At 39.2% G+C, this 26,236-nt stretch overlaps 2 protein-coding genes across 2 annotated transcripts in view; both read right to left on the reverse strand.

The window, feature by feature from the left end:
- Nucleotides 1–13,109, reverse strand: part of kdm4b (lysine (K)-specific demethylase 4B) — a 44,959-nt gene extending 31,850 nt beyond the window's left edge. The window contains 7 exon segments of the mRNA XM_037113721.1: nucleotides 7,108–7,301; nucleotides 7,746–7,860; nucleotides 8,911–9,086; nucleotides 9,626–10,057; nucleotides 10,059–10,075; nucleotides 12,839–12,857; nucleotides 12,859–13,109. Of these exon segments, the coding sequence (XP_036969616.1) occupies nucleotides 7,108–7,301; nucleotides 7,746–7,860; nucleotides 8,911–9,086; nucleotides 9,626–10,057; nucleotides 10,059–10,075; nucleotides 12,839–12,857; nucleotides 12,859–12,930 (1,025 nt within the window). The 5' untranslated portion in view covers nucleotides 12,931–13,109.
- A 641-nt stretch (nucleotides 13,110–13,750) lies between these two features.
- On the reverse strand, nucleotides 13,751–25,156 carry uhrf1 (ubiquitin-like with PHD and ring finger domains 1). The gene is made up of 17 exons (XM_037113724.1): nucleotides 25,000–25,156; nucleotides 22,446–22,608; nucleotides 21,855–22,121; nucleotides 21,182–21,336; nucleotides 20,272–20,487; nucleotides 19,851–19,966; nucleotides 19,531–19,717; nucleotides 19,094–19,217; nucleotides 18,878–18,985; nucleotides 18,650–18,754; nucleotides 18,096–18,202; nucleotides 17,831–17,993; nucleotides 17,524–17,661; nucleotides 16,921–17,023; nucleotides 16,599–16,747; nucleotides 16,305–16,403; nucleotides 13,751–15,582 (listed from the first exon to the last, which is right to left on the reverse strand). Exons 2-17 carry the CDS (start codon nucleotides 22,596–22,598, stop codon nucleotides 15,436–15,438), a joined length of 2,337 nt encoding a protein of 778 aa, XP_036969619.1. The 5' UTR covers nucleotides 22,599–22,608; nucleotides 25,000–25,156; the 3' UTR covers nucleotides 13,751–15,435.
- Between the last annotated feature and the right edge of the window lie 1,080 nt (nucleotides 25,157–26,236).

Raw genomic sequence — 26,236 nt, forward strand, 5'->3', positions numbered from 1 at the left:
GTATTGGTTTCAGAAGCCTGACATTTGTTTAAAATATCCTTTTTTATTGATCTTATATAATACTCTAATTTTCTGAGACACTGAATTATCTGTAAACCATAATCATCAAAATTGCAAGAAATGAAGGCTTAAAATATTTCACTCTATGTGTAATGAATTTATATAATATATGGACTGAAATGAGTATAAAAAAATATTGAACTTTTTCATGATATTCTTATTTTTTGAGATGTACCTGTATCTAATTCTAAAATGTACAAAGTTTTCTTCTGGGCGAATATGCCCCCAGACCCCGGTGCAAAGTGCAAAGTCCACCCCCAGAGTCTCACCAAATCCTGTGGGAAACACTGAAATTCAGTATGTATAGCATATTCTCAAATATTATCTTAAACAAGACAAGATATTTACATATTTGACCTATGAACTCCCTAGGGTTCTTTCTGCCCCTAAGCAGATCTACAGGGTATCTCAAGGTTTTATCTACAAGTGAAGCTACAATTTTAAGACCTTTTTGACCAAAGGATTTTGCAAGTAAAATAGATGTTAAAATGGACTGTGGAATGGATCGTGACTGGGCTGCCTTCTTGGAATTCAAGATACTATGTCTTGAATCCACTATTTTCCTTAACAACTTACAACTGATGGTATTGAATAAAGCTGAAGCAGCATTACGCAACACTGCTTTGGAGTATTTCCATAAAATTCAATGTTCATATTGTAAAGCATTACGACAGAATACAAAGTCAAGGCAAAGTCATTTCTTAGAGGCAAATTCATGCTGGGCTTGAGAATTAAGGCAGAGATATGATGACACCATTCAACTTGAGCAACATATTTGCCCTGTAAGACTCAAATATCACAATAAGAAACAGATCAGAGGAAACTGCTTGAGGGAAATAAAAGGGAGGAAAAAAATAAAGACTTTTGTTCATTTTTTTAGATCAGTAATCTGCACTAATACACTGACAAAGAAATGGTACAAACCAAAGACACGTGTTTATATGCATGTTACTAGCTATATACAGACAAGGTCTGTACAGTCTAGAGCTGTAACAATTTATCCATTAGTCACTTTTGATAATCAATTACTTTAACTATTTTTCGTGGAGATATGTAAAAGATTTCCTTGTTTCAGTCTGTTTAATGTCAAGATGTGTTTTTTTTTCTCTGTCATTTAATGAAGAGTTTGCAGACTGAGGACTGTGTTTTGGACAAAAGAGGCAATCTAAAGGTGTTGTGTTTAGAGTGATGAGCAATTTTCACAATGTTTTGTTTTTTTTTTTTACATTTAATAGACCTAAAGATTAATCTATTAATGCGGAAATTAATCAAGACACTTATCAATACTGAAAATAACCCTTAATGGACAGTAAAATCACTCCAATGTCAAAATTTGGGCAAATAACAGGGAATGGAAAAAATAATTTGTTAACTCTGAACATACTTTAAGAATTAAAGCTAACACAACAGTTTTAATCACTGCCCTTTTTAACAGTGCTATGTAGATACATGAAAGGTTTTTTTTTTTTATCAAATATTTATTTTATTTCCATTCAAACACAATGCACTGATGATGTACAGCCACTGCACATACCCTTACATCAACCCCCCCAACCCCAAACCCCATATACTTGAAAGTTATTTTTGAAGGGGAGAAGAAGGAGAAAAGGGAGGGTGTTGGAAAGGATTAAATGACAGGTGAAGGGCAGGACGAGGAGAAATTGCTGTTTTGGGAGTGCTGGGTTATTTCACTGCCCTCAGCACTCACCATTTTAAGAAATTAAATTACCCATGACGTACACCTCACCACCCTTCCCTCTCCTTCTCTTACACATGAACACATACTGAAAAGCAACCATTATTCTTCTCCATGTTTGCTGGAAAGTGGTTTTAAGTCTTTGCTACCAGCTTGCTTTGATCCGCTCTGGTATGTCTTTGTCCATTACTGCTTTGTTTTTAAACTGAGGTATCTGAGTTAATGAGCAGTTAAAGCTTGTTTTATCACTGTACAAATACAGTGGCCTTATGGCACTGGTTCAGTGTTGCTACATAGGTAGAGCAAAGTACTAACATAACCAAGAAGTCAATATAATTAGGGAGGCGCTTTAAAGTATCTATCAATAAAATAAATATCAGATGCTACATTTAGAAAGCAAGTTTATTTCTAAAACAGTGTTGGAGGGAGTCGGCAAAGCTCAAATCTGAATCAGATTTGTGAAGTTGTTAAAATGCTCTTTATTAATGCAATAATATCCTCCAGGATGTCTAACCCTCTAGAGACATTAGGCAATGAACTATGGGTGAAAAAAGCCAACATTTCTCAAAGCCAACTACATTGGTATTTGAAACAAAGGGAGAAAGTGAGGTGAAAATGAAGAATGAAAGAACAAAGATGGAGAGCTATGAGAAGCAACAACACTTAAGGGGAGACGGAAAAGGAAAGAGCAAAAGCAGAAGACGGAGAGAGGGGAGATAAAAATAATAAACACAAAAGAAAGTACAAGACAAATTCGATTGCAGTCCTAAGTGCCAAGACATGGTGCCACACTGCCACCTGTAGACGAAAGTTTTACGTTTCAAGGAGGTGCAGCCTTCCCCACCATTTAATGTTCTGGCCTGGTATCCCACATTAGAGGCTTGTGACCAAAGCCCTTCATGTCATTTGGGAGCAAGAAAGTGACATTTGATAAGCAGCAAAGGTACTGAAATACAGGGGATTGTCTGGGAGTCATTTTAGTAGGTAAATATGCCGTTATCTTGTGGTTTTCAGATATTGTAAGACCATAATCATTCTCTACATGATCACATATTGTCTTTTGTTTTGTGACTATAGGGCAAAGAACAATGCGAGCAGAAAATGTTGTATCAACTTAAAACAAGCCCGGGATTTTTTATTTTGATGATAGGAAGAGGCAATCCTTTTTCTGTATGGCCAGATTTAACACAGACTCTGGTCACTGTGCATTGTTTACTTTTGGTAGGTTTTAGGAATAAGAAATACTGCTGGAACTATTCATTGATAAATTGTCGGCAATCATAATCTATTTTTTTGAAAATCAATCTGTTTGAGTCATTTTCAAGAGGAAAGAATTTTCACATTTGCTAAATTTCTGTTGTCATTAACCATTTAGGATAGTAAAGTGAAAATATTTGGGTTGTGGACAAAACAAGACACATGAGACTGACAATGTATGCTTGGGGAACAATTTTCATTCATGTCAAAGTATGTGCGTGCTGAACTCTTTTGTATATTGGTTGCAAATGACACGTTTATAACTAGATATTTTACAACTTCTTACCTAAACTAAACTCCCACTGAACTACTCATTATGAGGTAGGAAATTGTGTTTTGACTCAGCCATACCCAGAGATTAAACAAGGTGGCTGTTAAGTAATGTGTAGTACAGTGTTTGTTCTTAGCTTGGCTAAAGACACCAGGGATATACCTGTTTTGAAGGTTAAATTGATATTCATCCTTTCTTTAACTGTAATTCTCTGTAGGACTGCATGAAGTCCATTTCTTAAAATGTCGAGGGTATTCGTTTAAAGCTAAATTTATCGCTGGGAAGCCTCACATTGCAGAGGGTTCTGTGTAAATGTGCAGAAAGCAGAGCAGCCTGCGCAGGAGAACATCCCTCAGATGATCCCTTCCATCCCAACATCAAACTAAACAAATCAGCCGATCGGCGCGTCTCCTCCTGTTCCCTCCCTCCTAAGGCCACAGTTGCCATAGCAGCAACACGTCTGTCACACTGGCAGCAGAGAGAGAATCACACAAATAAACAACACACTGCAAATGAAGGCTTGAACTTTTCCACCTCTCTGAGGAAGAGCATGATTTATCTATGGTTGGACAGCGTTCCTCAAAAGTTGGATCTAAGCTGTCACAATAGCATGAGAAGCCAGACGGCATTTGTTTTGCACCACTACAGACATGTTACATTTAGTAGATAACTATTCTTCTAATTTAGAGATTGCTAGCTCACAGCCTCGTGTATGAAGAGGAACCAATTATCATTGCACTACAATGGTGACGAGTCGAGGTTCATTTTATTCTTAAAAGAACAACTACATGCAACTTAAGCCGATTGTAATTGTCTCTGAAAAAACCTGAAGTGCAGTTGAAATACAGAGTGCATATGCCCGCCAGAACACACGTGTGTGACTTACTTCAAACGTATTAAAAGCGACCACTGTGGGAGCTGTAAAAAGAGCCTTCTTTCAGTGCAAATACTAAATCAAAGCTCAGAACACCCCGCCCAACATCCAAACTACAGTTCCAACCCAACTATGTTAAATACAGATCTTCAGCTCTCCATTTCTCTCCTCAGGGACAAAAAACCCCTGTCAAACGACAATGGTTCAAAAACTTTAGACTATAGAAAAGCTTGAGGACTGATGGATTCATAATAAACCTTCCTGGGAAGTTGCAGCCGGGATGCACTTAAAAATATCCCTTTCAATTCTCTTTCGTCAGCCTTTCTCTACCTTCCCCTCACATGCTCTGGGGCTAATCTTTTATCTGACAGCACATCCACTGGTGTGTGTTGGGGTAGAGGGGTGATTGAGAGGGGTTCGGCAATGAAAATAAAGAGAAAATGAATGATGGAGGGATAAAGGCAGGGAGAAAGTGACAGCCTGCTATGGCTGAGGTCTTTTGCAGATCCGCCAGTGTGTGAGCATGCATGTGTGTAGTAGTAGCAGTCGTTATGGTGGGGTCCGACTTTGATGGGAGCTGAGTTGCAGGGGGAATGGACTTAATTTCACAAACGGCTGCACTATGAGAGGAGAGGAAGAGTGTGTCTGTGTATGTGTGTGTTTTAAGGGGCCATGCTCTGTTTAACAGCCTGTAATTACCCCACCACACACAAGTGTAACAGTGAAAATGATTGAATTTCTGAAAAAAATGAAGGTGGAAAGGCTTGGTGAGCACAGAGAGAGAGTGACAGGGAGAGAATAAAACCAAGTGAGAGAATTAAACAGAGGAGAGAAAAAGAGAGGAAAAAGAAAAGGGTCATGTTTCAAAAAGAAATGAATGGTGTGCATCCATCCATTTAAGAGTGAATTAGTCTTAACAAATGACAATTGGTACGGGCAAAGTAAGTGCAAGTCTAAGTGGGAGAGAGCAAGTTTAAAAGCAAGAAAGTTAATATGCATTAATGTGTTGGTAAAATACAGACTCTAGATGGGCAGACCGGCATTGTGACATCTATACAATTAATCTGTCCAGCACCACAAAGAAACTAATATAAACTTTTATTTAACAACATATTCAGAATATTGATTACTGTAGATTATGATTAGCATATTTGAAAGGTATGACTTGTTTTTCTTCAAGCGTCAAATAAAATGCAGCAATGGGCAGAATCATGTATGTTGTTGATTTTATCAAGGAGAATGGAATAAGTGAGGAGACAGTTGTTTGGTGGAGCAGATTAGACTTGTGGTCTTTAGTCCTGCAATTTCATTTGTATACATACAAGTCTGCCTCAAAGGGTTGTCCTGTTAGGAGAACCGACCTCTAAAGAATGTTTCATGTTTTATCACAAGAACTGTGAAATCTGCAATAGAAATTTCTGCAGATGCCTTCTTACATGTACTCTAAAAACGCTTCTTGAAACTTCCTGCTTTATTTCTCTAATTCAGTTGTTCTTTAAGTCATTAAAGGGTAACTATTATATTTCCACAAATTAAAAAATTCTTTGGGAGTACAAATGAAAATGGGAAAAAACAATATAAGAGTAAATTGCCTCCAGAGGTGCTCAGTGGCTAAGTGCATAGTGGGGAATGTAGGCACATGCTTCAGCCATGTGTTGTGTCCATGAGGAAGGCAATAACACCCTGCCTACCTACGACTTGTAAATGTAACACTGCATCAGTGAAATAAATGCCCAGGTTGGGGGTTCAATACCATGAGGCCACACAGGCTAAAGAACAATGCAGGCATAAAGCTGTAATGTGCTTTATAATTATGTTACTGCCACCACAAACTCTATTCACACACACACACTTCTTGAGAAATGCAAGGATAAATCTCTAAATATTTCAGGGCAAATACAAAAAAAGGAAACATTTGCACATAATTAACCAGAACAGCTGGGTTAGGGTTGGCGTTTGTCCTCAAACCTGAAAGGTCAATTCCCAAACAAACAAAAAAAGGGTACTTGCCAAATTAGAAACCCTCATATGTTGAAATAACTAATGATAGGCTTTCGAATTGTGAACACACAGCATCATGCTAAAAGGAGCATATATGAACAGATTTCCAACAAATGTATAAATATGTTAAGTTCACTACTCCTGAAAAACCAGCCTTAAACAAGAATTGGAGAACTGTGAATGATGACGTTAACATAAGAGTTGCGTAGTTTAATACCCAATAGAAACCTACCACCCTCTAGCCCTGGTGTGTCATGTGTGCTTTGGACTGATTCCCTGAGATAAATGAGTTGAGGGAGCCTGGTGTACGATAGAGGCCTGACGAAAAAGCAAGAAAATTGACCGAGAAAGAACATGCACCGCAGGGCTCCTGTCCTGACTACTATGCTTTGATGGTCTCCTTTAGTGTGCATGTCTGTGCTATTGTCCCTGTGCAAGTTTGCGTTTGAGTAACAGGAGGTCTGTCTCTTCATATAAGTGCCTCTAAAACCAAGTTCCACCCTAAGTACTATTCATAAATTACCTTCTTAAGACAAGAAAGAGAAAACTGCATTTTTCAATACACTCAACACTGTCATGGGCAGTGCTTTCTGTAAACACCAGCTGCTGGCCAAACAGCCAACATTTTTCATCACTGATTTTTATTTTGAACAGAGTTTTGATGGACAAGCTGCAATTCGCTGTGTGTTTGATTTTTGTACTCTATCAGCCTCCTTTTTCAAACAAATTCTTTAAAACATGAAATGATTAAGATTGCCGTATTTATTGTAATAATGGCATGATAATGCACAAGAAACCAGGGGGAGCCATGCCCTTATATTTTTAAACAAAAATGACAGACATCTCTGTGCACCAAGCCCAGGTTTATAAAATGACAAGTGGTAGGACTGCGAGCACAGAAAGCTTTAAGAAAGAAAAACAATGGAACAAAAACAAAAATGGACTCACCAGGACTTGGACTGTCCAAAGTGCAGGTAGTTGATGCTGTAGAGATCCATGTCCTCAGTGTGCCAGGCAAACGTGGTCTTCCACATGCCAAAATAGAGGTAAGGAGTGTTGACACCCTCAATGACGATGCCACACTCCTGCTCCACCATATCCAGCAGTGTGTTGAGGTGGCCAATGTTCCACTCGTGAATGTCCTGAAGAGAGACAACAGGCATTTTTAGAGTAGTTTGCACAATACACACAAATCAGTCCTGAAATTCCATCAATGACCACCGGATGGTGCTGTTGTTAAACAAAAATATACTGATTGTTGATCTGGTTATCAGTGTCACATTCACTAAGCAGAGTATTACAGCAACACTGGGACACTTTTTGATGCTGGCAACAAGTCATAAAAACTATTCTTTAAAGTACCCATCCTATATCAAGAAAATAATATTACTACAATTATTATGGGTAATTTATCATCCAATAATAACTATAAACCAGCAATTCTGAAAAAAGGTCTATTGTCACTACAAAAAAAACAATAAATATAAAAAATCACCAAGCAATAGACGTGTCGGTCAAAGTATCTAGCCTCATCAGCAAGTCAGAAAATCAGCCCTGACCAGTGAGCACTTTCATAGAACCCTCACCTCATCATAGATGGAGCCACTGACATCAGCGCCATAAATGGGTGACACAAAAGTGAGGTTCTTCCAGTACTTCCTCTCTAGGTCATCAAAATCTTTGTGCCGGGGTGTGCAGTACCTGAAAAAGCACAGAAGCAGTCAAATTATAACAGTAAGCAGGGATGATGGCCCAGTACAATAAGCACTTAAACAGTTTTCAGTTCAATTTGTAGACCTATATCATTAGGTAGCAAGCTATCAGTTAGTGACTGAAACCTGACCAAAAGTGGCAAAAGAAGGAAGGATAAATACATTTCTATAGCAGGTGCTATTTTTGAACAACTTATTCATGCTGATATTCTCAAATTATGCTGCAGATGCATGATGTTTTTAATAGGAGACATTTCTTTCAATTGGCTTTAACTTCTCTACAGCATAAAAAAGACAATCTCACTGTTTCTATACTTTTGTTTTCAACTTTTGTCTTTAGTAAACTTAATTTGCATTTGATAAGCACTAGAGGGCAGTAAATACACTCAAAAACAAGCCTGCATCAACAAGGTTTCATACACTACCTACAGAAGTATTCTTAGTCTTCTTTGGTTTCTAACTTTGCTTTTTTTTTACATTGATCAGCTGAAATATACTCTTAAATGCATGTTCATGTCCTGTTTTCATTTAAATGAATCAGAGGAGATCTCCTTTGAGACAATATCATCTGCAAATGGAGAATAAATGAAATCAATAAAAGCTGCCACTGACATTAACATTAAAAGAGTATATTCTGATGCGTTTCAAGCTATAAAACAAACTGTTTTTCTTGCTCATAGAGTTTCAAGCCAATCAAATGTACACATGAAATTGTTACAGATGTAACACAGAAGTGTTTGGATAACTGATAGAAGTTTTACATTTTCATATGAACATTCTTACTGATAAACCCATTTTTTCCTCCATCATTAAGCTTACAGATCATGTTTTTATTTAAAATCTTTTAAATGGTTGCGTCAAAGGAAAAACTGTATCCCAGCACCTGTATGAAACTGAGCAAATATTGCTTGGGTCGACAAAAGCAACGTAGTAGCCTCACATCATTAGATTCAGTGCTTCCTAAACTAAAAATTGATCCGTCCATGAAGATAAAAAAGCAACCGCACACGTAAGAAAGACCACTGGACCGGGAACATACCTCTTACTGTTGGCCAGTTTGCGGTACTCGCTCACAGTCATAGATTTCTTCTGGATGTTGTACTGAGTGAACAGACCTGACTGTCCAGTCACCACCTGCATGATGGGAGCTGGAATCACCATATCCTCGATGGTGTCATAGGACCTCCGCGGCTTCCAGCCCTCTGGAGGAATCACCTGGTAAAGGAGACAGGGTTTTTTTTTTACCATTTGTTTACATTGGTAAGCTGACACAATAAGTTGTACAGTACATGCATCTTGACAGTCAACAAGAATATTACCAACACCCAATCCAGTTTATTGTGGATTATCTGGGGTTGGTACAGGTCTTTAAACTGACATTGAAATCCTAAGAAATTGATAGTCATATAATCAGATACTCTTCATCAATTAATTATTTGACAAAACATACATTTGTAACACAACATAACATTAAATGCCAACTAATAGCTGAGTCTAGCTTCTAACATATAAAAAAATTACATTAATATGGAAAAATTATAAATATTTGGATTTTTGTTTCTATACAAAACAAAATATGTGATTTTCTTGCAAGTAACCTGTGACAGAATTTTCTATAGTTTTGATAGTTGCAGACATCTATAAATAAAAAGGAATGGGCAACAACTCCTGATAGGATTCAATGTGTTTAACAATTACACCCCACCATAACAGGACTGTGTGAGGGCGTGTTAATGCATGTGTGCTGTGCTCACCTTTGCCAGACCAGCACGGTGAGCTCCTTGACTCTCCATGTAGACAATGTATTTAGCAAAGTCTTTGAACTCCTCCATGGTCGGGCGGAAGGTCATAATCTTGCAGCTGGGGTTCTTGGTGCTGGCTGGTGGGACAGGCAGAACTGGTGGCACCAGAGGGGGCGGGGGCAGGTCAGGACCAGGAACAAGGCCTGGGGCCACATCTTGGTCTATGGACTGAGCTGGGATGAGATCTGGAGCAGAATCGTGTTCTGAGGACCCCGCTGTTTCAGGCGTTTCAGCTATTGCTGGCTCCTGGGTAGGAATCTGGTCTTGGGCTGCACTGGGGCTGAGGTCAGGAGGAGAGTCTGGGGCATTTTCGGGGTGTGAGGCTGGGACAGGGTGAGGAGCTGGCACCGTGTCCATGGGCATATCTGTAGCCATTGGGTCTTTTGAAGGTTGCAGGTAAACCTGGAGGAGGGAGCATTGGCATTCAGAGCATATTCAGTCCAGTTCAGCTTCTGTCAAACTGCCACAACCTTTCTTTAAAAAACAAATTGGGAGCAGTTGCATGGTGGACAACAGGCTCAGTGGATTAAGCACCTAGAAGTTATTAAATGAAGCACATGGTGCTTCCAATCCAATTTTTACAACATAACCACAAGACAAGGATGGATTTTGAAGATTAATGAAACTCATTAGGTGAAGGGCAGAATAATGTACATATAGTGCTGATAAAATAAAACTAGAGATCACGACAGCAGACACGTTGTCGGTTTTAGTTTCAGGTTTTTTTCTTTAATCAAAACTAACTTTTGTCACTAGTGTTCATGGAAACCAATCCAGGCAGTGACTACTACTGATGTGACCAAAAACAACCCAAACCGAACACCATTTCTGAATTTTTGTCAGGACCTGGGTATCCATACACAACTGAAGAATACCACTTAATGTTTTAGTAATGTTTTAGGGCTAAAAATTACTCTGAGAAACAAAACTGCAAGGTTAACTGCTACTGGGCTTAACAACATTTCAGAAGGATGCCCTGTGTTATTTAGAAAGCCTTTCTGTTTTTGCATATAACAGATGGTAAATAAAGTGAATTTTGTTTCCCTCACATCATTCACTAACTGCCCCTCTCCCTTTCTGTGTATCATCCACAGGCTCTCTTTATCTCTCTCTCCCAAGACCAGTCAGACTTAATATCATTTTACAGGACATTTCCACCCAATGCCCTAATTCTGATACAACTAGCGACTAATCTTTGCTTACTCAACCAACTTTGTAAAACTGTAGAAGCCCTGAGGTTACAGGAGCACCAAGTACAGCAAACTCTCTCCTGAAAGTTTCAAGGCCACAGGAGCACAGACTACAGTTCAGCTCAAATTTTCAGTTACTGGTGTAATTAGTCAATTAATCTTTTAGTCAGTTGAAAGTCAGTAACTTATTTGAAAATCTTTAAATTTTTTCAAGCATAATCCCCACCAGCTTGAGACTGGATGGTACGTTATACTAAACTGAATATCTTTAGGTTTTGTTTTGGGCTGTTGGCATGACAAACAAAGCAATAAATAGATGTCACATCATGCTCAGGGAACTTGTGACAATTGAAAAATAGAAACTGATAGAGTTTGATAGTTGCAGCTATGCTTAATTTGGGTGAGAAAACACCATATGTTCCACATGGGTCTTATTTGGCTATGCTCTTCCCTTCAGCACTTCATAAAATCAAAAATGTGTCCATTTGTTAGGCACTATAGGCAGCAGAGAGAATAGAGTTGTGTATTTTCAATAGAACATCATTTTGTGCTCTTGAAAGATTCTGAATCCTTCAAGAGAGATGTGCAACACATCTGTTATTTTTGAGGAAGTTCCCATCTCAAAACATGCAGGTGACAATAAATTAACTGTTAGATGAAGAAATTATCTGATTGAAGTTTAACTGACATGACACTGGCACTGTCAACCACACAGCCAAAAGTCTTGATAAGTATTTCTCAGTGACTGCAATAAATGTGCCATTTTTCACCATACTTATATAGACAGGTATAATACTGATATCTTGATTTATTAAAAGCTCTCAGGTTTAGGACTGGTATGCCAGTAAATGATAATGATTTAACATTACAATTTGCTTTATTTGAACAAGCTTTGATATATCAAATATTGTTTCTGGCTTAAACTAAGTAAGTACACACGAAACACCCGTCATCCACAAGGTAAAAAGCAACACTAGCTTAGGATCCACGGTGAGTTCCTACTGCAGTCCAAGGCCAGTGGAGACAATTCAACCAGTCATTTGCATGAAGCACAATGTTGTGCATGAAAACATGACCCAGCTTTAAACGGCACAGTCAGAATGAAAATAGAGCAGTTAGCCATATTGTTAGTTAGTTAGCCATGGTTAAAATGACATTTATAAACATATCACACCCCAACACAACAGTGTGTCCTCCTTAGCGACTGAGAAAGGCATTGCTGGAGGTTCATAAAGTAACCAAAAAAAGCAATTTGCAGCAAGCATTGCTTAAAAATGATTAACAGCCACTCACTCAAAATTGTGTAACGTTATCTCACAAGCGAGGACTCTCTTTAAAACCAGTACTGACCCACTCAGGAGGTGCAAGGCCACATGACCCCCAGCTGTCTAACCACAACAAAATGGGCCTAAAAAGCCCCTTTAACTCCATCCGGGCCTGAAATTTTAATACTGCAGCACGCTGCCCTCCGCAATGAGCACTGAGAGGCAAATACGCACAAACTGCTTTTGTAACGTAACCCCTGATGACTAACTCCTTTATCTGCTTGGTGTGAGTGAAGGGACACTGCTCTGTTTAACCGGAGCTGGTCAGGCTACTGCTGCTAAGGGCGACGATGGCTCTGCACAACTGATACTAACTGTTAGCATTTTATCTAATATGACAGCGAACAAAAAACTGTAGCTGACTCGCTAATAAATGAAAACAACGTGCAACTCGCTTTGACATTTAATAGGATCCTACAGAGGTGTGCCAAGATGGGAAAGCAGCCGTTCAAGCAGAACTGCACTTTGCCGTATCCAAACGTTTATGTGTTCTTAGCCAACACAGGCTAGCAGCTAGCTAGCTAGCGAGCTACTTCCATATCTGCATTTAGAAAAAACAAAACACCGCGACGACAGACAGCACACATCACTATTACACGAGCATACGGTCATTGAAAATAAGCAAAATGAACCCGTTTGAAATATATTACCTCCTGCAGCAAAGTAGTGTCCTCGCTCTGTTTCGTTCAATCGATTTGGTTTCGCTTTGTAAAAATTCCCTTGATCGATTTTCTTCTAGCATTAGCTAGCTGGAGCTATTTTGGAGCCACGCCCACTTCAGAAAGCACCTCCTGCGGTTGGTTGAATCACCCGGATGATAGCGTTCTTGGCGACAAACTCAACAATATGATTTGCTGCTTCATTTATTGACACAAAAGTCAACCAATGCTGATAGGCACTCGCTGCTATTTGTCACCGGTGCTTGTACTTCAGCGATGTGCACGCGTCTCACGTAGACACTGCCGGGTTCGCGAGGGCTTTTATGCTCTGCTGACCATCACAAAAATAAAACAGCCACTAAGCTAATTAACATGTTTTACCAGTAATTTCATGATGATGATACCGATAACAGCTCGACCAAGCCTACATCATGCGCCATTAAAGTGTTCCTTTTCCAGTTTCTCTGAATCTTGTGTTTGAGTGACTTCCTACCTTTTTGTAAACAATAAGAGCATTTAAAGTCGTTTCTGCACCAAAATCTATCATTGAAATACATTATTTTGATTGAGAAATATGCATTTTGGCATTTATATATATAAACATTTCTTCATGTACAAAACGTTTAATCAAAATTAGCCAATTTAATTCTGTATTTTTAGACATTTAAAGCGTGGTGGTAACAGGTCAAGTATTTCTAGCATTGTGTTCAGTGGAGTGTGCAAAAATTGAGGAAAGAAGATGCTACTAATTTTAAATGACAGCTGAAGAGTACCTCAAAGCATGCAATGAAAAGGAACAGAAAACCGTGGTATCATGGGGAAACAGGACAAGCTAAAAGAATTTCCATCTTTCCAGGTGCAAAAATCTTTATACATAACAAAAAAAAAACTTGACAAAACATCTAATTTTCACGTTTTTATTGAATAACACTGAAAATGTATTGACAAATCTTTGCACCGAACATGTGCAAGCAATTCTAAAACTACATATCAAAACTAAAAATGGACTAAAAATTATACAATTTCTGAAAATATACATTTCCCAGTCTATGCAAATATTTGTCTCTATTAAAACTCAAAATGCTGGCATGTGGATGGACATTGTCACACACTATTGTTGAAATTCAAGACAAAAGGCAACGGCAAAATATATAACAAATTCAGATAATTTAGCGGATTCAATATCAAATTTCAAGAAGAGTGTGTGGAATTTCCTTAACTGTTCAACTTAATCCCAGCATTTTGTTTTTCTAAAACTGAGGTCAGGTAGTACAATTGACCACAGGAGACAACAGCCTGAATGAACCCCCCACCCGACAGATGGCAGTTATAGATTATAAAAAGTGAAAAAAAAAAAAAAAAGTACAAATTTAAATTTTTAGCATAGAGTACAAATAAAGTTTCTAGACTCAATTGGGTTTGAGTGTCAGGGACAATGTCTAAGAGCTAGATAGATGGGAGATCTACACTACACTCTTGGTTAAGCACTTGTTTCTTTGGACTTCATCAAATGAAACTTTTTCGAACATGGGGAATCCAAATCTATATAACAAAATATAAGAACGTTAAGAACGTATTTAGCATTCAAAGTTTTATCAAATTCATAAAATCTTTTATAGCAACCCTCAAATAGAAATATAAAATGAATGCATGGAAATAGTTATATAGTGGAAACAGGAACCAATATGGACAGTTAGAAGAGCCAACCACATTTGATAACACTGCTCACCAACAAGACACTTCCTCTCAGACTGCTGAAGGAGAAAAACAAAGAACTTAAACATGTTGTTTGTGCTTGTATGTTCAGCCTCATCTATTATTTGATCTGTAGTTTCAGATAGCCCCTTTCTCACACAAAATGTCATGTTAGTGCAATTTCTATCATCTGATCACGCCAGGACTAACACATACGACTATCATCTTGATAGTTTGTGTAGTTAATAAACGTCTCTTTACAGGAAGCTGCATTGTGTTTATAAAATCTGCAGCACTTTCCTCAGTCTCAGTGTTTACAAAGTACAGTACAGACAAGTAACTTGAGATATTGAACCTTCCAAGTTAGATGTGATGTACAACACAGACCACAATGATCAGATCTTTAAGAAATGGCACCAAAATGATGACTAACCACAGCCAAACTAACGGCAGACCAGCTAAAATCGAGATTCTAACAGCCATGTAAAAAATAATCTCCAAACAAGTTGGGCAAATGGCTAAACCACCTTTGACTTTTGTTCTCTTAAGGAGTGCTAAACATGGAGGGATTTTGTTAAAAGTAACAAACATTTTACATGGATGACATTAGGCATTAGTTAATGGAACAACATGAAAAGCTGGGAGTAAAATCACAGTTGAAGGCGTTAACGGAGTAATGGTACAGTCACTAGGGAATTTTCAATTATCGTTAACTACGCATCATGGCAGATCCAAGGTGAAAAATGGTAGCATTGAAGTCCACAAAAAAAAAATGTAGTTTTATAATCATTAAAAATATATTAAGAGAAACTGATTCTTTATTGCCTCTACTGAAAATTCCCCTTACAGTTTACATCACGTTTCCTCAAACACTGAGTAGGCAGAACCAATAATCATCGCCCATTGCTGTACCCTGGGAAAAACTGATTTAGAATGTCTTGCAGGGATTTGTTGACGGCCATGGAGTAGTTTTTGCCTAGGTCATGCCTGCAGGCCGGGCAGGTGTACACCTCTGCTTTGAAGGACCGCTGAAGGCATTCCTGGAGGAAAAATAAATAAATATTAATAATATAAATATAAATAAATATAATTTGTGATTTTAAGATTTTGTAAGCTTCTTTAATGGTTTCCTGCATTCCTCAGAATGTCATTGTTAGATTTTCAGCCACATTTCTTCAGAGGCAGGTGTAAGGCAGTTACTTGACATTGATCAAAAGCTACTGCAGCTACCATGACATTTAGGATAACCAGTCTAACCACCACTAATGCAAAACAATAAAATAAAATCTTGGTGACAAAGCGGGGTATCTTTTCAGTCACAAACACTAATGACACAGATTCTTTGAGGCACAAGCTGAGAGATTGTGCATTTGTAATGCTGACTGCAGAAAAATGTCCAGAGCAGAAGTCCCCACTGACACAGAACAACAGATACCGGCTCAAAATCTGATTATTTGGTATGCTTAAATGTCGCAAATCTTTTAATTAAGCTTCTGAAAGATGTGTTGAGTTTTTAGTTTTGTTAAGTGTATTTTTCATTGAAAACATCCTTTAACTGTTTATAGGTTTACTGTAAGGGATTGTGTAACTGCATACAAGTCAAGTAAAAACCAAACAAACAAACAAACATGAACTTTCCTTCACTGACTTCTAAAATGTATACATTTACTTTTTGCACCTGCTACAGAGTTGTAAATCCAGCTTTCCATAGTTTACAGAGTCCTCAAGGTTCTGAAATTTTGAGACCATGAAAGTTTCTTACCCTGCAGACATTGTGTTGGCACTCTGTGGTGATGGGCTGAAAGACCACTTCTTGGCAGCAGATGCAGAGGAAAACTTCTTCAACTTTGTTCAAGAATTTCTGCAGAAACAAAAAATAAAAACAATAAATACGTAAAAATAAATTACTAACCACAGCAGCTGAGAACTCAGAAAAGCTCCTCTCTGAATGTAAAATGTGTTGAAGCAGTTTAAAATTTCCATGCTCAGTTTACAGCTTTGTTTTACCATATAAGGTTTACTGTAAGCCTCCCAAAATAAAAATAGGCAATCTCACCGGTCCAAGTGACAATGACTCCATGGCTTCACCCCACACCTTCTTGTTTGCCTCATCACTCTTGATGAGCGCTTTCTGTTCCTTGGTAAGCTTGTACTGTTCTACCTTCATTTTCTTAGGAGTCTTGGCTGGTGAGGTCTTGGTGGATTCTGATAGAAAGAAAAGTAAACAAATTCTTAATTCAAGGAGCCATGGAGCGTAGAGGTTGTTGGTCATGCTTAAGTATGAATGGCCCAGGGTGATTTTCAGCTGTCTTGTACAAAACTCTGTTAATCACTAGTACTAGTACTTCCTAGTCAAGTAAAAAACACATAGCACTTACCACTGCCCTGAGATTTTCTCTTCCTCTTTGCCTTGCTGGGTGTCGCCGCCTCCTCCTCCACTTCGTTTTTGTTCTCCTTCTCTTTCTGATAACCAGCAGGATACTGAAACAAGATTGCGTCCATTTAAATTAAAGTTATGCCATTGTTAGCTATGAGCTCAAACCACAGCAAATATTTGCATGTTTATTTACATTTTCTATAACATGTAAACACATAGTAGATTTGAACACAACATTTCCTTTATTTACACTTTAATTGCAAATGTTAGAATATTGACACGTTACTTAATATACTAGCTGAAGGTGTCGATATATCTTTAGTGCACATAATGCTAATGCAATGCTGAGAAATCATGCCAAGATCAGCCAGTTAGACAGTTGTCCAATTCAAAGATTCAGGACTTTGTTTTTATTCATTGAACACTATTTTTGTATTTTAAACAAACGTTTAAGAAAAGTTGGCCTTAAAACAAATATTTTTGCAAAAGTTTTAGCCTGTGAACCCTGCATTGTGGATGTAACTGGAAGCTCATCACATCCTGATATCACTGAAAACCCGTATTTGAACTTACATTCTACAGTTTTTGTATACAGTATCTTTACCTGCATGGTGAGACCAAGCTTCTTGATACGTTCCTTGCCATCTCTAGTCCATGGTGCCGGCTCATCATCATCACGCTTCAGCAGATACCTCCAGACCAAAAAGCCAGACTTGCCCTTTGCTGGCCAGTACTTCACCACCTGAAAAAAGCCAATGACATGAACTAAAACCACACAAATCATTTAATTGATCAACATAACAAACCAACTGTCACACCCCATGTTTGATACTTTAATAGTTGGCATAATTGTTCAGCCAGTTTGACATCTGCAAGCACAAACAGCAATCTGTTCAGTGTTTCCCTCATACCTTATATATGCCATCATATCGGTTTCCTTCCTCGGGTGAATATTTACTGTGCTTGCGACCCTTGCAGCTGCGCACAACTCTAACCGGTTTGCCCTCCTTCCAGTTCTTGGCCTCCGCTCCATTTTTGGCATTGACAGGTATGTTGCAGTTGAGAGCCAATGCCCTGTTGGGAACCAGACAAATTAGATAGAAATAAGATGGGGAAAAACAATTCAGAAATTGATTTAAAGGCAGTTTTAATATGTTATGTCCTTTGGAGTCGTACCGGTTCATGTGGGTGAGTGTCTGATCACATGACTGCTCAGCAGTCCTCTTGTTTCCAGAAAGATCGCGCCCTCCAGAGCCAGTGTAAGTAAACTCATTACCGTCATCCTAGAATGTAATACACACACGCAAATACACAGATAAGGTTTTTAACCAAAACCGGTTGCATGGAAATGAATTAGCTTCAAATTTTCACGGGACGTCCATTCTGATCATTCAAAAACAGATATTATTTGAGCCCCTGTATCTGGATGTTCTGCCCTCTTTCTAGGTCTCCATGGTGGAGGGGAGATCCTGTTGCTCAGGTCCTATAGGTCTGGCAACACCTATAAATTGCTTGACATCTCCTAGATCCACATTCTTTACTTGTTAACAATCTATTTTACCTGTCTCACCCTCCTCATGAGGTTTCTCATATTTTTTCCCCAAAAAGTGAGTTTAAGACATTTTTCCTTATCCAAATCAAGGTTTTACGGACACATATTTTAAGTTCTGATTATACTATATAAATGAAATAGACTTGATATTACAATTTAAAAAAGTAATAAGGCATACCACATCATCCTCATAGCCTCCTGCTAGAACCAAAGAGTAGGCACCATCATTGCTCCTGCCATGAATCCCAGCTACATGTGGCCTGTGGACACCAGATTCACTGACCTAGAAAGCAGAATAAACATTAGTACTGTCCACTGGAGCAGATGACCACAAAACCTATTGTATTGTTAATGCAGCATGTTTCTGTAATAGCATTAATTCAATGCTCCTGTTGTTGGGACTGACCTGCACTCTGAACTTCCACAGGGAGCCGACGGGGATGCCAGGTATTGGGCCATAGTGGTTGGATGGGACGATGGTGCATTGCTTAGTTCGACCAACACAGGCCATTCCCTAGGGGAGGAGTACATGATTTGCATTTGAAAATGATGGAGATTAACATCAACTATAGCATTATAGCTTGCGTGTAAGCTGTCGGCTCTGTTTCAGCCAAGCACTCACCTTGCCCCAGTCCCTCTGGCTGGAGGAGCTGGCAGAAGCCATCTTAGCTTTCTTCTTGCTCTCCTTCAGCTTTTCTCCAGCCTTCACAACCTCACTGGTGTCATTGCGACAACCTGGGCAATACCTGAGACAGTACGACAGGTAGGGTAAGGGTCAAGTCAAGCTCAGCTTATCAATAACACAAGTTTAGCCAGTTGAGTTCTGACTAACAAAAACAGTGTCATGTTCAGTTTTTTAAATTTAGCCAAACAGCCCTGATAACTTGGGGCTTTATAGCTTAATAGGCTTAATAGTCAACTACAGAACAAATGAGCGACACATGAAGCTTTGAACGTCCTGAACACATTCTGACTTTATGACTACATTCAACAAAATATCCTTCATATATTTGATTGAATTTAATGGAGACAGAAAGTTGTGAATCTAATCCTACTGACCAGTCTTCATCTTCGGGGATGGAGGTGAGTGGAGGGTTCAGGCAGTAAATGTGATAGGCCATGTCGCATTCGTCACACAGCAGCTGTTTGTCAGGATCCTGCTTGATGCCACAGATATGGCAGTTACACCACTGACAGTTCTTTTTGGGGTCATCCTTACAGTGTTTGCACTCAGGCCCATTTGATCCTGGAGAGTACAGACATTTCATTATATTGTGTTCCATTTTGTTATAAAACATTTGAACAGGATGGGGTCGAGTGGTGGTACAATTTTGATGGCTACTACCACAAAAAGTTCAACATTTCATCTTTAAACCTACTTTTAAGTGGACTCTCAGATCCAGCTGGGGTTTCATCCAGAGAACCAGGCTCCTCAATTTTGTAGATTTCAGTCAGGAACATGATCCGGCAATCATTGAGCGAGTCGCCAGCATCACTGCAAACACAAATGAAACTTAGAAGGGAGAACTGAAAATTGTACAGATATATAAAAAAGTAAGGTGACTGACTACTATAGTGAATACCTGAACAACTTAAAATGTTTCCAGTACATAGTACATTGCAATCTACTTTAAAACCACAGTAGGAAATGAACATCTGCCCACCTGCTACTGCAGACGATATTGTGAAAATCAACAGTTTAGCTGATAATGATAATAACTGTAAGTTGCAGCCCTAACGGTAGTTCCCAGCTCTGTTCTACTACAGAATACTACAACTAAAACAAGCTAAAGCTCCTACCCGAGGATAATCTTGGCATAGATTTCTCGCAGGGTGCGCGTCTCCCTCTTCCTCTGGATCTCAGCGTCATACCAGTAGCCGCGTTCCTTGGGGTCGTCTGGGTTGTAGTTGACCATGACAACCATTCCTGGCTCCAGCTGGTGCCACTGGTACACTGTACGGGCCCTTGGACGAACATCCTTGCCCAGCAATTGAATCACCCCATTCTCTGGGTAGCTGTGACAGTAAACGTGATGCCATGTCAGTTTGCTATTCAGAGGTGAACCACACATCACCACAGGTGCATCCTACATAACTGAATATATGAGTGCAGCAAGTATGCACAACTATATTACTTAGAACTCCAAAACTAATGTACTTGCAAGGTCGCGAACACAAGAGCGCCTCTCAGAGAGGGCAAAGGATGCCACGTCAAACCTAATCTTTCAGCTGCTAAAGAATACCTTGTAATCTACCATGTTTCTGTCCTACTATGGCTTTCTTCACATATTTACACAATGAGAGAAGGAGTTTGAAGTTTCCAAACTCATTGAGAAAGATTAGTACTCTAGCAAGCAAACTGATACACACAGGAAGCCAACATTATCAAAACACTGTTCACAATGAATACATAATAATTTTATCAATGATGATGTTCAGTTTTGACTTTATAGACTTTAACATTTTCTCTGTTGAAAACATTTAGTTTTATCTATCTGCAAATATAATTCCTGACAACCAAAACAAAATCCAGACTGCAGGTGGATCATTATTGGTTTATAGTATGTTAGCTGGGGTCAGTACAGTTTGATTTTCACAAAAACAGTATTTCATTTCAGTTTTGTAAGACGGGACACATTCATTTTGGTTATTTACTGATGGAAAAAATATTTGGAAAAAGACAATCATTAGAAGACAAAAAGATCCTTACTCTTCATATTTAACATGGTAGAGTGTCTCCTCCTCTGCTGGCTCGGCTTCCGCGGCCTCTTCTTTAGGAGTCTTTGTTGTCTTCGTAACTTTCAGAATCTGGGCTTCAAACCAAGCTCCCATGTTCAGGTCCCTTGCATCCACCAGCTCATTGATCTTTGGTCACAGAAAATACATTGGGTCAAATTATACATTTTCACAGTCTGCAGAGGAATGGGAAGATAAATTCACACCTTTACACCAACCATGGAAACACCACTGCAGACCATGTACAATCCCTACAGCTATGGCATTCCCTGATGACAGTGCCCCTAGCATGACAATTCAACCTGCCATAGCACAACACTGCTCAGGGACGGCTGGAGGAACATGGTAGACAGGTATTGGTGGTGGTCACTCCTCTAACTCTACAGATCTCAACATGATCAAGCATCCACCAGTTGCGCTAGAAAAAGTCAGGGCCATGAAGGCCCCAACAATAAACCATCGGACCCAAAATAGCCACATAAGCCATTGATGGTTCATGACCTCTTCCCAACCTTGACTGAAGCAGGTTGTTCACTATAGCCTTTAACCACCTGTCCCCACAGATATATTTGATGCCCCCCCATCCCACCTGTAAACTCTTAATATTAACAACTTAAGTTAACCCAAAGATGCTTTTAAAAACTAACCTTGTAAAATCCAAACCCTGGATCGATGAGCTCTGCGGTGTTTATCTGGGCAGAGGTGCCAGCAGTCTGGCCCTCTACCTCGCCGTGAGTGGAGCTCTTGTCAGACTCGCTCTGAGTTGAGCCGCAACCAGAATCAGAGTCAGAGAGCTCAGCTTCTTTTTCTTTGCTTTTAACGACATCACCAGGGGGCGCCTTCTGCCTAATAAGTAGCTGCACTATGTCGTTCAGGCCCACGTTGTAGTCAAATATGGTGTGGCCATCTTCCATCTGAGAAAAAAAAAGAAGAAGAAAAAAAAAACAAAACATAAAAATGATGTAAAAAGAAAAAAAAGCAGCATTTCCTTTTGATCAATTGGTTCAGCAGCCATTTCTTTTTCCTGCTGATGTCCGAACAACTGGAAGAGATGTTTTGTCCCTCATAACAAGAAATTTTAATTACTTATTCAAAATTCTCTATGTAAACCTAAAACGTCTTTACAAAAACTCTTGTACTTTGAGAGGTTTTCAGACATGGACTAACTAAAACAAATGCTACTATGAACAGTATCAACAACACATCTCTAAAATACACTGTAAAACCTGCTGCCTCACCTGCTTGCCACGGTAGAACAGCCTCTGCCTCTCTGGCTCCACCTTAAAGAGCTCAAAGATTTTGACACGCAGCTCATCCACCTTGGTTAGTTTGGACAGGGAATCCACCCGATGGGTTTCCTTCCCATCCATTGTGCGCACTTGAATCCACATTGCAGCTGCCCTGTGTAAACAGCCAAACCATGATCCATTATAAACACAATGATTAGTTTTTTTATTAAGTCTTTTACATCATCAACTAAAAGTGACAGTGCTCAGAAGCTAGCCAGTTTTTGGGTAATATAATGAACAGAATGAGCAGATTTGTGTGCTGTAAAATGTTATTTATTTGCATTTGAGTTTGGTCAGTGCAAAAATCTTTGGCAAATGAGACAAAAGTAGTTACAAGTAATAAATGCACAGATCAACCAATATAAAAAGTGTAATGAGCTATAACTATTAGGTCTGACTATTTTTCTAACTGTATTTTCTGCTTGGAGCAGCACAGTAGTGTAGGTTTTTTTTATATCACTTTGCAACAAAATAGAAGTCTTTCTCGGTTAATGCATGGATTAACACAATTATATCAACAAACCTAATCACTGTTTTCATTCATGTCTTGATTTAAGTATATTACATGTATTTGCATACGATCAAAATGTGGCTCAATATCCTTTTGAGGCTGTTCAGATTAATGTTGTAAAAATATTTAAGTATATACACATACTGATTCTGAATATTTAAATGGGTTTCCCCAGCAGTGCATGTCAACATAGCCCCACCTACTCCAGTAGTAAATTAGATTATGTTGTACCCAACAGGGAATACAACCCTTGTTATATTTATCTCTAAATAAAATTCCCCATTTATTCCCTTGATGTTGTGTCAACTTTTCACCATGGTATCAAACATGCCATTTAATACCGATAACCAACAAGTTGATTGTTGTGAATTTTCATTATCGGGATAGTAATGAATCGAGATGACAGGGTGAATATTCTTCATAACTTACTACAGTCCTGTATTGGTTTTTTGCCCAAGCCTGTCACCATAGCTGTAGGCATGGCTTGCATATTGTACATGAGCGCGATCTGGTTACCACCATCTACTTGTGCCAGAAGACTTCATGATTAAGGATTTAGGCATAATTTGAGGTTGAAGTGATTTCAGCCATTTTTTGTGCAACTTTAGTTTTTCTTTTAAAGTTAAGAATATGCTGGACAGGGTAAGTGTGACATGATTGTTGTTTCATTTCAACCTGTGTCTCGTGTTTACAAGTATTCAACTTTGTGTAGTGTCTTGTTAGAACTTCCTGAACCTGCAACTATGACGAATATGTCAAATTTAAAAATATGTTATCATTAAATCAATAAAACGCAAGCTTTAACATCCTGGGATTGCTGCTTTTTGACAGGACTGTGTAGACATTGTTGCAGCTCAAACGTCCTGCCCATTTCATAATTCAAGGCCAGGACGTTTTTCTTTTTTTAAAAAAAAAAAAAAAAAAAAAAAGGTCTCAATCACACTAACTGTATTCAGTGAATTACCCAAATGATTCTCAGTAGTAGAAATATGATTATGCCTGTCTCAGTTCGTGTATTGTCCTGCTGTCAGCACGGGGCTGTCACCTCAACAGAGTATGAGAAAGGGAGGGAACAAGCTGATTTAAATACAGTGCGGGAAACTGAGCTGCAGGCCACTCCCAGTTCTTTTAAAGCGAGCACATCCGGACGGGAGGGAGCGCTAGCAAACAATGTGCCCTCGCTCTCTGACAATAAAGCACCCTGAAATACTACCTTGTGTGTAGTTTTAAATCGATCATCACCATAATAAATCGGTCCTTTGCCCGCAGAGGCCGTGATTTGTTCTAAAGCGGTGGTAACGAGCGAGCTCGACGGCTGCCTGCCGTTTACTTTTGCGCTCTCAGCTGAGGTCCTGTTCGCTCTGCTGGCTCGAAATGAACCAACAGCAGTAGAGGGGCAAAAACACGAGTAATAACACCAAAAACAAACTACTTCCTCCAATCAACGATGCGTGATTTCACCGACACCATTCATTGTTTTCAAAATGCACACGAAAACATGAGCTATTTCATCACAATACTGGAAAAACAGGAAAATAGACCATCCGTTCTAGGTTAGCGTATTTGTTTTGCTTCCCAGGAAGCCGTGGAGGAACCAGGCTGGCTGAAATGCTACCATGCGCTGCACATTGTGCAGCTTTACTACAGATAAACAACACAAGAAAACAGTCAAGTTTATCACCCACCCAGCAATGCTTAGCCACAGCACACCACGTTACAACTTATTGTTAAGAAAGCTTTCAACTAGTGCGTTACCAACGAGAAATCGGTGTGCGTTCAACAACACGAAAACTGTCCTGGTGACGGAAAGATTGGATTCATTTTTAATTTAACATCTGGCCGGCCAGGGCACTTGGTCCAGCACATCAAACCAAACAGAAACGAGGTAGGACTTTGTCAAGTTAGCTAACCTTAGTAAGCTAGCTAGTGAGTGAAGATATCAATGAATATAATTATAAAAGTTATCAGAACATGAGGAAAAAGCTGCTTTACCTGTTTGTTCGTCCAAGTGAAAGCAAAAAATTGACGTTTAGGGAGTAACGCGCACGTTTTCTCCAAATAACTCTTAAAGCAAGGTTTGCACGACCAACTCTATGCCTTGCTGGAGATAGATCAATGAGTTATTCTTCAAGACTTTCATAGCCCGCCTGCTCTTAAAAAGTCCGCTTCACCATTGGCTGATTTCCTCTAGGCAAATCGAGCTCATTGGCCGGCGGAGCTGTCAATCTGAGATGTGACTGGAGCTTAGCCTCAGCGCGCGAAACGACATTCTCGTGGGTGCAGCTCGCCTCCGGACAAGTTATCGCGAGATTACGCAGGGCCCTGTAAACCGGTAACCCGGAGAGACAGATGGTGGTTCTGGTAAACAACCTCACTGGTCGTGTTGTTTATCACCTCTGACGCACGACTGCCTCGTTATTTGGTCTCACAATGAGCCTCATTCTTCAAACAAATTGCCAGAGTATGTTTTACTTTTATGTGGAAGCCACGGATTGACTCAATGAATGCTGTTTCATTAATGAAGTGCAATTATGTCTCCTTTTGTCTGGCGGGAGCTGAAGGCGGAAGAGGCCAGCTCAGTTCAAACTAGTTCACTGAAAATCAGAAGTAGGCGTTTGTGTGAGGGGAGGATCTACATTGGGTATATAGATTATATAAATTGTGTGCATTTGTTTGCTAAATTTGTGGTTGGGGTGTCCTTGAGGCCCTCTGATCCTATTGGTCTATGGCATTCTCATCTCAATTCTGACCCACCAAGTGAGTACTGGTAGTTGCAATGTTTTTTTAGTAGGGGCCTACACTGTGTTTGATTTTCACCTGACAAGCACAAATTATTTCCTAAAACCTAGATCTCTCTGTAACACAACTGACCTTCATGTGATGCCGTTTTCTAGGAGAATCGTCACTTTACTCACAAGTTCCGCCAAGAGAAACATAAGGAAACCTGTGACAGAAATATAATTTTGACTGAGTTATATGTTGTGTTCTGGAACAAGGAAGTCTTAGGCCTATTCAAGGTCATAACCAGGGTTAAAAAGTTCCCATTAGTACCTGACTGTTGTCTCATTCTTCAGCTAATAAAGTCACACAGTCAGGTTTCTCCTCTTTTCTATGTTCTTCACCTCTGTTCTTCATTTAGTCTCTACCACACAGTCACAGCAGCTGTCAGTTCAGATGCAGCAAAAGGAGGGGAAGTGGAAGTCATCAAAATAACCACTTGACTGAGGGT

The sequence above is a fragment of the Acanthopagrus latus genome, chromosome 11 (genome assembly GCF_904848185.1).
Source record: "Acanthopagrus latus isolate v.2019 chromosome 11, fAcaLat1.1, whole genome shotgun sequence".
NCBI classification, from domain to species: domain Eukaryota; kingdom Metazoa; phylum Chordata; class Actinopteri; order Spariformes; family Sparidae; genus Acanthopagrus; species Acanthopagrus latus.

Bases quoted from the DNA above. Each gene is read 5' to 3' on its own strand.
- uhrf1 (XM_037113724.1), bottom strand. From the start codon at position 22,598: ATGTGGATTCAAGTGCGCACAATGGATGGGAAGGAAACCCATCGGGTG. The intron at 18,755-18,877 runs GTCAGTCCCAAC...TCTGCTTTCTAG, and splicing joins TGTGGAAGTTCAGAGTGCAG to GTCAGTGAATCTGGTGTCCA. The intron at 17,994-18,095 runs GTACGACTCCAA...GGTTCCCAACAG, and splicing joins ACACTCACCCACATGAACCG to GGCATTGGCTCTCAACTGCA.